We start from the raw sequence: 12,581 nt of genomic DNA on the forward strand, positions 1-12,581 counted from the left end.
AATGAATATTCAGTGTTTATTTCCTTTAGGATTGACTGGTTTGATCTCCTTGCTCTCCAAGGGGCTCTCAAGAGTCTTCCCCAACACCACAGTTTGAAAGTATCAATTCTTCAGCGCTCAACCTTCATGGTCAAACTCTCACATCTCTACATGACTACTGGAAAAACCATAGCTTTGACTAGATGGACCTTTGTTGGCAAAGTCATTAGGATCATCAGAATATGTCATCTGTTGACTTTTTAAATTTACATGGGTTAGTCAAAAGTTTAATAAATAATAGAGAGTCAGATTTTTCCACATACTTAGTGTTTTCAAGATGTTATTTGTCCTCAAAATAAAAAAGTCTACTTTTCTACTCTCCATTTCCATGGGAAGATGAAATACTAAGGTCTGGTTTTAAATTTAATGAGAATAAACCTTTGGTCTTTTTTCCTTTCTTCCCTATTACGTTATATCATAGTACTTTGAAGGGACTTTACAGGATTATTTATTTAGATCAACTTTTTCATTTTATGGATGAGGAAAGTAGGACACTGAGGTTAAGTGACTTGCCCAAGTAAGATCTTACAGCTAGTGCCACGTCTTTGGCTCAAACTCTGATCCTTCTCCCACCTCCACCCCCTATTTTTTGTGTCTTTGTGCTTCTTAGTGGCACTAAGTTTCCCAACTACTCTATTCTGGTCCAGTCCAGTCTGCAGTACTATTAATGCTTTCTTGGCCACCTTGTCCACACCTTCCTGAAGATCTACAATAGTGTAGACTTGCTTTATTCATGGAAATCAGTGGACAAATCCCTATGGAAAGCTGCTAGCAGCACTATGGTAGGCAGAATAATGTCATCGCTGACCCCTCCATCACTCCCCATCCTAGTGTGTTCACATTCAAACCTTGGAACTGTTGATTATATTACATTATGTGGTAAAGTGAAGTGAAAGTGTTAGTCGTTCAGTTGTGTCCAACTCTTCGTGACCCTGTGGACTGTAGCCCATCAGCCTCCTCTGTCAGTGGGATTTCTCAGGCAAGAATACCTGAGTGGGTTGCCATTTTCTTCTCCAGGGGATCTTCCCGACCCAGGGATCGAACCCCAGTCTCCTGGATTGCAGGCAGACTGTTTACCATCTGAGTTACATGGTAAGGGGAGTTAAAATTGCTATTCAGCTGACCTCAAAACATGGAGATTATCCTGGATTAATTTGGTGATCCCAGTGTAATCACAGGTCCCTAAAAATAGAAGAGGGGAATCGAAAGAAAGAACCAGAGAGAGAGCCATGTGAGAAGGACCAGGCCTCCTTTGAAGATGGAGGAAGGGACCATGAGTCAAGGAAGGTGGATGACATCTACAAGATGGAAAGGCAAAGAAACAAATTCTTCTGTAAAGCCCCCAGAAAATGTGCATCCTACTGACACCCTGATCTTAGCCCTGTGAGGTCTGTGTTAGACTTTTGATGAACAGAACTGTAAGATAATAAATCTGTGTTTTATTTTTTAAAATGTTTATGTACTTAGTTTTTTGTTTGCGCTGGGTCTTCATTGGTGCACACAGGCGCTCTCTAGTTACAGGGAGTGGGGGCTACTCTTGGTTGTGGTGCACGGGCTTCTTATTGCAGTGGTTTCTCTTGTTGGGGAGCACAGGCTCTGGACTCCTGGGCTTCAGTAGTTGTGGCGCATGGTTCTGGCTGCCCTGAGGCATGTGAGATCTTCCCAGACCAGGGATCGAACCCGTGTTCCCTGTATTGGTAGGCAAATTTTTAACCAGTGGACCACCAGTGAAGTCCGAATCTGTGTTGTTTTAAGCCGCTGAGTTTGTGGTAATTTGTTATAATAGCCATAGAAAACTAATACAAGCATTTGTACTGCTCCTCAGAAAAAGTCATCCACTTGGCTTTCCCACTTTCCTCATGACCTGATTATTTCATCGGCTGCCTTGATTTCCCTTATGAATCCTGGCTCCATGTTTCTTATCTAGATCCTTGGATAAAACAACCCACTATAAGACTGTCTACTCCCACTCAGCTCTGACTATCCTTCAGACACACCTTCCCAATATTTGCTCATTGACTTTACAAACCACAATCTGTATTATTGCCTGATGACTGTTGTAGAATTAATTGGTGTTGGGGGCTTAATTTTGCAGGAGCCTTAGTGGGTCAGTGTGATATGAATTAGTTAGGACAACTAACTCTCCTGGCCTTTTCATACTAATGTTATTCTCCATGTGGCTGGGAGGCTTGAATTCACCCAAAATGTCTGTCTTCTTATCACATTCCAGTCTATGTTAGGGAAAGGCAGAATGCATAATTCTGACACTTGCATTTGTTCATTGCCTGACAGGGAAATTTGTTCAGTTCAGTTCAGTTGCTCAGTCATGTCTGACTCTTTGCAACCTCATGGACTGCAGCAGGCCAGGCTTCCTTGTCCATCACCAACTCCCGGAGCTTGCTCAAACTCATGTCCATCTAGTCGGTGATGCCATCCAGCCATCTCATCATCTGTTGTCCCCTTCTCCCCCTGCCTTCAGTCTTTCTCAGCATCAAGGTCTTTTCCAGTGAGTCAGTTCTTCTTATCAAGTGGCCAAAGTATTGGAGTTTCAGCTTCAGCATCAGTCCTTCCAATGAATATTCAGGACTGATTTTCTTTAGGATGAACTGGTTGGATCTCCTTGCAGTCCAAGGGACTCTCAAGAGTCTTCTCCAACCCCACAGTTCAAAAGCATCAATTCTTCAGAGCTCAGCTTTTTTTTATAGTCCAACTGTCACATCTCTACATGACTACTGGAAAAACAATAAAGTAAAGTAAAGTCGCTCAGTCGTGTCCGACTCTTTGCGACTCCATGGACTGTCACCTACCAGGCTCCTCAGGCAACAGTCCATGGAGTTTTTCAGGCAAGAGTACTGGAGTGGGTTGCCATTTCCTTCTCCAGGGGATCTTCCCGACCCAGGGATCGAACCTGGGTCCCCCGCATTGCAGGCAGATGCTTTACCAATAGCCTTGACTAGATGGACCTTTGGAGGCAAAGTAATGTCTCTGCTTTTTAATATGCTGTCTAAGTTGGTCATAGCTTTTCTTCCAAGGGGCAAGCGTCTTTTAATTTCATGGCTGCAGTCATCATCTGCAGTGATTTTGGAGCCCAAGAAAAGAAAGTCTCTCACTGTTTCCTCATCTATTTGCCATGAAGTGATGGGATCAGATGCCCTGATCTTAGTTTTTTGAATGTTGAGTTTTAAGCCAACTCTTTCACTGTCCTGTTTCACTTTCATCAAGAGGCTGTTTAGTTCTTTGCTTTCTGCCATAAGGGTGGTGTCATCTGCATATCTGAGGTTATTGATATTTCTCCCGGCGATCTTGATTCCAGCTTATCCTTCATCTCGACCAGCATTTCGCATGATGTACTCTGCATATAAGTTAAATAAGCAGGGTGACAATATACAGCTTTGACGTACTCCTTTTCCTATTTGGAACCAGTCTGTTGTTCCATGTCCAGTTCTAACTGTTGCTTCCTGACCTGCATACAGGTTTCTCAAAAGACAGGTCAGGTGGTCTGGTACACCCATCTCTTTCAGAATTTTCCACAGTTTATTGTGATCCACACAGTCAAAGGCTTTGGCATAGTCAATAAAGCAGAAATAGATGTTTTTTCTGGAACTCTCTTGCTTTTTTGATGATCAGCGGATGTTGGCAGTTTGATCTCTGGTCAAATTTTTTATCTGGTCAAATTTTTTATTTGTCTCTACATCAATTTTTGGAAAATTTCTTGACTCACTGTGAAGATTTCTTAGCCCCTTCTGGGCCCTCCTTCCTTCTCCATTAAGTAATTTCCCAGGTATAAGAAAGAAGATATTTTATATTTTTGTAGGCCTTAGAGACTTTGGTGAGGGTGATGATCAGCTAATTCTGCAGGTGGTATGTTGCTGAATGTTGCTTGTTTTCTTTTTTCGATTATGATGATCTCTGCCATTTAAGCATAATGTTTAGACAGTTTGCATTTATTATCAACATGAGCAATTTAAAATTTCCCATCTTGTTCTCTGTTTTCTATGTGTCTCATCTTTATTCCTCTTTCTTAATGTTTTCATGGTTTCTTTTGGATTAACAGTATTTTTTTGTGATTCCATTTTATCTCCATTATTGGCTTATTAGCCTTACCTTTTGTTTTATTTTTTAGTAGTTCCTCTAGAGTTTATATATCTAACTATTAATTTATCTTTAAGTAATATACCATTTGACACAAGAATCTTACACAATATACTTCCGTTCTACATCCTCATCTTATGTTATTTTTATCACATTTTACTTCTACCTGTTATAAACCACATACTTAATTATTAAACTTTCTGTAAAGAGCCAGTTAATTTTTTCCAGCTTTTGAGGTATAATTGACAAAACTGTATTTAAAGTGTGCAACATGATTTGATATTGGTATAGATTGTGAAAGTATTTCCACAATCAAGTTAGCCATTATCTTAGTGATTTTTGTGTGTGTGTGTGTGACAACCTTTAATATCTACTCTCTTAGAAAATTTCAGTTATATAATATGGAATATAATCACCATTCTGTACTTTCATTGTGCTGTTTTTGCTGTAGTCATGCTGTACGTAGATTCTCAGGACTTTTCATCTAATAACTGAAAGTTTGTGCCCTTTAACTAACCTTTCTCCACTTCCCCAGTTCCCGGCAACCACCCTGCTACACTGCTTCCGTGAGTTCAACTTTCTTTTAAGATTCTCCATATTAGTGAGATTATGCAGTATTCTTTTTTATTTCTCTGAGTTATCTCACTTAGGATAATGTCCTCCAGTTTCATCCAGGTTGTTGCGAATGATAGGATTTCCTTGTGGTTTTTTTTTTTTAATGGCTCAATATTATTCCATTGTATTTACATCTTTTTATACACAATTTTACTTGCATACAGAGTGTTGAACACATCCCTCATGAAAGTGTGGAGCAGGGGGGAGCCTGCCATTGGGTGGGAGAGTGTGTGTGAGTGAGGTGCATAGATCGTTGAGGTTATTGAAAGTGGGGCCTCCCCAGCAGCTCAGGTGTGGACTTGATGCTGTTCTTGAAATGGTTAGTAGGATCCATGTTACTTTGACACATTTCTGGCTCTGGCAGCCCCTCCCTGCCCCTCAGTTGTACATTCACCTTAGTACCCCTAGATGGTGCAGGAAAGAAGTGGGTCCTTTTGGCAGTATCCTGTCCAGTGGGGAAGCTGAGTACTCCCTCACATGCAATCAAACATTCCGTGGTGGGAGAAATTGCTGGTGAGATCCTGAGCTATACCACCTTGGGGGAGGGGGTAACGTGGTCCTTTTGCTTCTACATCTAATCTCTGTTTTATTTTGCTCCTGTAGTGTACTAGAGCTTCTCTGCTGGACTCCGGAATTCTACAAAAGCCCTCTTCTCGGTAGGTGATTGTCCTAGTTAGTTGGTCTTTGGGGAAATGGCAGTATAAAACTCCTCTTCTGCCATCTTGCTGATGTCATTTCAGTTAACCTTTAAAAAGATTAAAATTGAGAGAAAAATGTCCTTAACATTTAGCCATGTGTTTTACATTGTAGGCCTCTATGGCTTTTTTGTAGTTACAAATTTCGTTTTGATATTTTTCTTCTGCTGGAAGAACTTTAATATTTCTCATGAGGTAAGTCAGAGAAAGACAAATACTGTATGATATCACTTATATGAAGAATCTGAATAAACCAAACTCATAGAAACAGAGTAAAATGTTGGTTACCAGAGGATCGTAGGTGGACGGATAGGAAAGATGTTTAAGAGGACAGACTTGCTACCAAGTAGGTAAATAAGTCATAGAGAATTAATGCATAATACAGAGACTATAGATAATATTGTATTACATCATCAAACTTGCTAAGAAACAAACTCAGTTATTCCAATCACTAAAAAGAAAATAGTTATATAATGTGATAAAGGTGATTATTGCTACAAAGGCAATTGTATTACAATATAAATTATATTGTACACCTTAAATTTCCACGATGTTGTATGTCAAATATATTTTTGCTGAAGTATAGTTGCTTTATAATGTCATTAGTTTCTGCTGTACAGCAAACTGAATCAGCCACATGTATTCATATATCCTGTCTTGCTTGGATTTCCATCCCATTTAGGTCACCACAGAGCTTTGAGTAGAGTTCCCTGTGCTATATAGTTCATTCTTATTAGTTATTTCATTAGTAGTGTATATATCCCAATCTCCTAATCCTTACCAGCCCCCCCTTCCCCTCTTGGTACTCATACATTTGTTCTCTGTGTCTCTCTTTCTGCTTTGCAAATAAGTTCACCTATGCCATTTTTCTAGATTCCACATATATGCGTTAATATACAATATTTTTCTCTTTGTGACTTAACTTCATTCTGTATGACTGTTTCTAGGTCCATCCGCGTCTGATGGCACCATTTCATTCCTTTTTGTGGCTGAGTAATAATCCACTGTATAAATGTACCACATTTTCTTTATCCATTCCTCCGTTGATAGACATTTAGGTTACTTCCATGTCCTGGCTATTGTAAATAGTGCTGCAGTGAACACTGGGGGTGGGGGGTACATCATGTATCTTTTTTAATTATATTTTTCTCCAGGAGTATGCCCAGGAGTGGGATTTCTGGGTCATATGGTAGTTCTGTGTTTAGTTTTTTGAGGAACCTCCATACCTCCATAGTGGTTGTACCAGTTTATATTCCCACCAACAGTGTCGGAGAGTTCCATTTTCTTCACACCCTCTCCAACATTTATTGTTTATGAAATTTTTGATGATGACCATTCTGATCTGTGTGAAGTGATACCTCATTGTAGTTTTCATTTGCATTTCTCTAATAGTGTTGTTGGGCTTCCCTGGTGGCTCAGCTGGTAAAGAATCTGCCTGCAATGCAGGAGACCTGGGTTCTATCCCTGGGTTGGGAAGATCCCCTGGAGAAGGGAAAGGCTACCCACTCCAGTATTCTGGCCTGGAGAATTCCATGAACTATATAGTCCACGGTGTCACAAAGAGTCAGACACGACTGAGCGATTTTCACTTTCAACAGCGATGTTGAGCATCATTTCATGTGCTTGTTTGCCGTATGTAAATCTTCTTTGGAAAAATGTCAATTTAGTCTTCTGCCCATTTTTTTGATTGGGTTGTTTGTTTTTTTGATATTGATCTATATGAGCTGTTTGTATATTTTGGAGATTAATTCCTTGTCAGTTGCTTTATTTGCAAATATTTTCTCGCATTCTGAGGGTTGTCATTTTGTCTTATTTATGGTTTCCTTTGGGCTTCCCTGGTGGCTCAGTTATAAAGAATTTGCCTCCTAATGCAGGAAATGGCAGGTTTAAGTGTGAGTCAGTTAGTTATGTCTGACTCTTTGCGATCCCATGGACTGTAGCCCACCAGGCTGCTTTGTCCATGGAATTCTCCAGGCAAGAATACTGGAGTGTGTATGGTTTTAGGGAGTGTTCTAATTTCATTCTTTTTACATGTAGCTGTCCTGTATGAAATGGCAACCCACTCCAGTGTTCTTGCCTGGAGAATCCCAGGGACGGGGGAGCCTGGTGGGCTGCCATCTATGGGGTCGCACAGAGTCGGACACGACTTAAGCAACTTAGCAGCAGCAGCAGTCCTGTATTCCTAGCTCCACTTATTGAAGAGACTGTCTTTTCTCCATTGTATGTTCTTGTCTCTTTTGTCAAAGATTAGGTGACCATAGATATGTGGGTTTATCTGTAGGCTTTCTATCCTATTCCATTGATCTATATTTCTGTTTTTGTGCCAGTACCATACTATCTTGATTACTGTATCTTTGTAGTACAGTCCGAAGTCTGGGAGCCTGATTCCTCCAGCTCTGATTCCTCCAGCTCTTTCTTTCTCATGATTGCTTTGGCTCTTGAGGTCTTTTGGGTTTCCATACAAATTGTAAAATTTTTTGTTCTGATTCTGTGGAAAATGCCGTTAGTAGTTTGATAGAGATTTCGCTGAATCTGTAAAATAGGTAGTATGGTCATTTTCACAATATTGATTCTTCCAATCCAAGAACATGATACATATTTCTATCTGTTATCTTTGATTACTTTCATCAGTATATTTCAAATGTTTCAATTAAAAAATTTCTCCTAGTGCATGTCTGTTTTCAGTGAATTCTGTCAGCTTTTATTTATCTGCAAAAGTATTTATTTTGCTTTCATTTGTGAAAAATGTTTGAGTATAGAATGTTGTTAATATTTTTTCTATGTTGATATTTTTTTGATTCTTTCCACTGAGAAGTGTTTTCTGACATATGGACAGATTTCCTTCTCTGGACGCTCATCTCTTCATCTCTGACCACCAAACCTCAGCAAGACTATCCACAAACTCACAGACACCAGATTGCAGCCAATCTCTCTGTTTTTCCCTCATTTTCATTTGGCTCAAGGAACTTAAGTCAGGATGTTACCGATCAGGCAGAGATGATGATGAAGTGAATTACAACCATCCTGATAGGATTGACTTAGCTAGATAGTGATCATGAGCTGAGAGGACTGGATGTGTGGAGTAAGAGGTATCCCGAAGACTGACTGTGCTCATCCTGGAAAGCATTTTCTTTGTAAAATAGAACCCAGATTTTCAGTTAGACATACTGTTGTTGCCCAATGAAAAGATTGGAAATCAAGTTCTTTTTGTAGCTAGATGTTACCATATCACTAAATTCAGTTTAGTGAGATGAAAGAAGTGTTGTGTGCAACTGCTAGAAAGTGTTATTAGAAGGATTGAACCCTGCTTCTGCTCTTTCCTACTGGCTGTCATAAGCATGTGATAGCAGGTGCTCAAGCAGCCACCCTGGACCTTGAAGGTGGGGACATGTGTTGAGAATGACAGCATCAGGAGGAAAAAAGCCTGGCACTGTGAACCTGTACACACTGGTCCAGCTGTATCTGGGCTTCTTTTTTCGTGAGAATACGATTACCTTTTACCTTGTGTAAGCCATTGGCTTTATCTGTTGTCTGTTTTTGTTCTTGTTGTATGTGGTCGAACTTAATCCTGACTAGTGAAACCCAGGTGACACAGGAGGCCCAGGTTTGAATCCTGGATGACTGAACAAGTAGTGATGCATTTAGTAAAGGGCAAACAGGGTAGGGGCTTCTAAAGGTAGATAATCCTATAAAACAGTTAAGCACTGACATGAATAAATCTCAGCAGTTAAATTATTTTTTAAAACATGAAAAGACTAAAGCTTGCTTTTAATTTGAATCTTTTTTCCTTTTGCTTTCTTAGACATGAACATTGATCTCATATGTTAATCATGGTAGGAATTTGATGACTTAGTCTTACATCATAGTGGAGTTCTAAAATATTAAGTCTCCCTCTGCCTCATTTTCCTGTTAATGGAGTTACAGGTCTTAATCACATTCTTGAATTAGAAAGAGGCTTTTAGGTTTGGGGATCCTCAAAAGATTAATTGAAATAAAACATGGAAGAATGCATGATATATTGAAATTATTTATGAAGGGCTTTCTTCTCTTTGGATAAGGTCTTTGCCCTGTCACTTACTGTTAACCTTTATCACATGTTTGAACTTTCATGTCAAAATTGTTGAGCACACCTAGGGAAAAATAAATTCAGTTTACCTTTTTGTCTTTATTATCATGAAACTTGAAATGACAGTAATTTGGTGGAGATTTCAGTTCGCTTTTTTATCCTTTAAGCCAATCACAGAATTTTTAGAATGCAGGTATATTTGTAAACTATTTTCTCCCTCTGACCTTTCTTCTCCAGGACAAACGTGATGGATTTGTGGTGGTAGTTTTAAGCTTGAAGCCACCAGGGAAACATTTAAAATGTCTTTAGGCAAGCTTATTTTCCCTGTCTTCTTGCCTGGTAGTTAGTGTTGAAAGCTGAGTGTCTCTTTGCTTTTCTAAAAGTATGTCTTTTCTAGGTGCTGGCAAACAAGTTGAAATTTAAGTGACCTGTGGAATTCTTCAAGGCAGTGACTGTATATGGGAAAAGGAAAATTTGAGGTAGATTCTGAACTAGAATGATGTAATGCATCCCAGGAAAGCAGTGGTTGGAATTCAGGTAGCTTTGAGCAGGTAAATTAATAGCAGAGGATACTATACCTGTGCTATACCACAAACAAGCAGGTAGAAAAGAAGAAAAGAAATGGGAACAGTAAGACCATTGATAACAAAGTAGAGGAGGGAGTAGGGTTTAGGGCCTCTCTGGAAATCCTTAGAGGCCAAAGGCTTTAAAAGCCAAGACTACTTCATGTTTCTTTTGATAAAACAGTCATTACAAAATAATAATAAGGCTCAGGCCAGTATCAACACTGAAATTTCACCTATATTATGTCAGTTTTTTAATACTTGTTTTATGGCCTAGGGCAGTGTCATATACAAAAGACCTTCACCCAAACTGTGCATTTCATTGAAAATAAAGGCAGGCATACTTGGAACTGAATTGACAGCTTTGTGGCTGTAAAGATAAATATAGCACTTTTCAGGTAGTGAATTCATGAATAATCAATGAACCAGCAAAGGACAAAAAGTGACATATGGCAGCCTGGTGTGGATTAAGTGTGATTGTCACTTTCCCCTCCCCACCTTTTTACCTTCTCTGATTTATTGAAAGAAACAAAGGCAGCCTCACAAAGCCAGAACACAGTACCTCTGGAAAAATCCATGTAGACAAATCCATGTACTGGCGAGTTTATTCATTAAATGTCTCCTCTGTTCTTTGGTTGTTTTAATAGGCCAGCTCAAGTTGTTTGTGTTAATTGAAATTTTATTCAAAATGAAAGTTTAAATGAGTAAACCAGTTTTTGTTGTTTTAAAAATTACTGCTATACAGTATTTTCAAATCAGTAACACTTAACTAGTTATGCTAATTTTGCCACAGTGTTTTCATGCTTTTACCTAGTGTGTAGACCAGAAGAGGTAGGAGGCATTCTTGGTTTTTCCCTTTGTAGCAACCAACAGTTTATTGGAGACAATGATTTTATTATTTTTAACAAAAGAAAAGAAACCTCAACAGATTTCACAAATTCCTTGGTAACACCAAGGTTTTGCTGAATAATATTCTGAGGGACTGTTAATGGGGAGGTGTTTGTTCACAGCCCAAATAATAACCATACCATTTAAAAATAATATTCTTCCTTGGCAGCTATTGAAGGGTGGGATTTTAGTCCAGTGAGTCAGTTTGCACCTTTTGTTTGCCTGGCTTTGTGCCAGGGATCTGATCTTGAAAGATTTAACATTGGAGAGTTGCTAAATAATCTGATTCTCCAGTCTCACAATTCTGCTCTAGTTTTTCCAAACCCCTTGAAATTGGCAGAGGAATCAGTGGTAAGATTAAAAAAAAGATTATTTGCTTTGAATGGCTCTTCCAGTTCCTCTACTCCGCAAAAAAAGTTTCTGGAAACTTACTTTTAGACATGCAGATTCCCATCCGAATATGAAATATTTGTTGATTTATTTGTAAATAATGTGGATCTTGTGGAAGTTTTACTGTGACCTCAGAAATCAAGGTGTGATTTGGGTTAGGTTTGTAATATTCGACACCAGAGATGGTGCGCAGATCAAAAGTTGAGTCTATGACAGTAGGATGTCCATGGGGCATCCCTTTCCGTCTTTCAGAAACAGTTAAATTGATTTTTATGATGGAATTGAGGACCACAAGATACTATCATGGTGGAGAGATTATAAGAGACACTTTGTTTTTTGGTGGTGTAGAGAATCCTGTCTTCACTGATGGCTTCCAGAGGGGGATGGACTTGAAGGGAATGTGGCCTAAAGAACCCTCTTCAGAACTCGTTCTCCTCTTGGTCCCTTTGCCCATTCCAAATTGTGAATGGCATTGTTGTTGTTGTTCAGTCGCTAAGTCATGTCCAACTCTTTGCAATCCCATGAACAGCAGCATGCCAGGCTTCCCTGGCCTTTACTATCTCCCGGACTTTGTTCAAACTCATGTCCTTTGTGTCGATGATGCCATCCAACCATCTCATCCTCCTCTTTCACCCCTTCTCTTCCTGCACTCCATCTTTCCTAGTATCAAAATCTTTTCCAGTGTATGGGCTTTTAGCATCAGGTAGCCAAAGTATTGAAACTTTAGCATCAGTCTTTACAGTGAATATTCAGGATTGATTTCATTTAAGATTGACTGGTTTGCTCTCCTTGGAGTTCAAGGGACTGTCAAGAGTCTTCTCCAGTACCACAGTTTGAAAGCATCAGTTCTTTGGTGCTCAGCCTTCTTTATGGTCCAACTCTCACATCCGTGGATGATATGATATGGTTTACTGGAAAAACCATAGCTTTGATTTTATGGGCCTTTGTTGGCAAAGTAATGTCTCTGCTTTGTAATATGCTCTCTAGGTTTGTCATAGCTCTCCTTCCAAGGAGCAAGCATCTTTTAATTTCATGGCTGCATGGCTCCATGCATATTAGTCACCATCCACAGTGATTTTGGAGCCCAAGAAAATAAAACCTGCTATTGTTTTCAGTTTTTCCCCATCTGTTTGCTGTGAAGTGATGGGACCAGATGCTATGATCTTAGTTTCTTGAATATTGAGTTTTAAGCCAGCTTTTCTACTCTCTTTTTTCACCCTCATCAAGAAGCTC

General features: G+C 39.4%; 1 protein-coding gene across 31 annotated transcripts in view; it reads left to right on the forward strand.

Moving 5' to 3' along the window:
* The window catches only part of COA1 (cytochrome c oxidase assembly factor 1), a 179,970-nt gene that overhangs the window by 125,825 nt on the left and 41,564 nt on the right, over window positions 1-12,581 (forward strand). For 19 of the 31 annotated variants that reach the window (XM_081535317.1, XM_081535318.1, XM_081535329.1 and 16 more), the window contains one exon: window positions 5,350-5,402. The exons of 2 other annotated variants lie outside the window; for them this stretch is intronic. Coding sequence is in view for 5 of the 29 variants with exons in the window: in XM_081535301.1 (XP_081391427.1) it covers window positions 4,667-4,697; window positions 5,350-5,402 (84 nt within the window). In the remaining 24 variants the exon portion in view is untranslated. Of the gene's footprint in view, window positions 1-4,666; window positions 4,698-5,349; window positions 5,403-9,904; window positions 9,987-12,581 lie in introns of all 31 variants that reach the window. 10 more of the 31 variants (XM_081535330.1, XM_081535325.1, XM_081535301.1 and 7 more) reach the window with 2 other exon arrangements.

Source organism: Giraffa tippelskirchi, chromosome 10, assembly GCF_054371585.1.
Source record: "Giraffa tippelskirchi isolate mGirTip1 chromosome 10, T2T-mGirTip1v1.2.pri, whole genome shotgun sequence".
NCBI classification, from domain to species: Eukaryota; Metazoa; Chordata; class Mammalia; order Artiodactyla; family Giraffidae; genus Giraffa; species Giraffa tippelskirchi.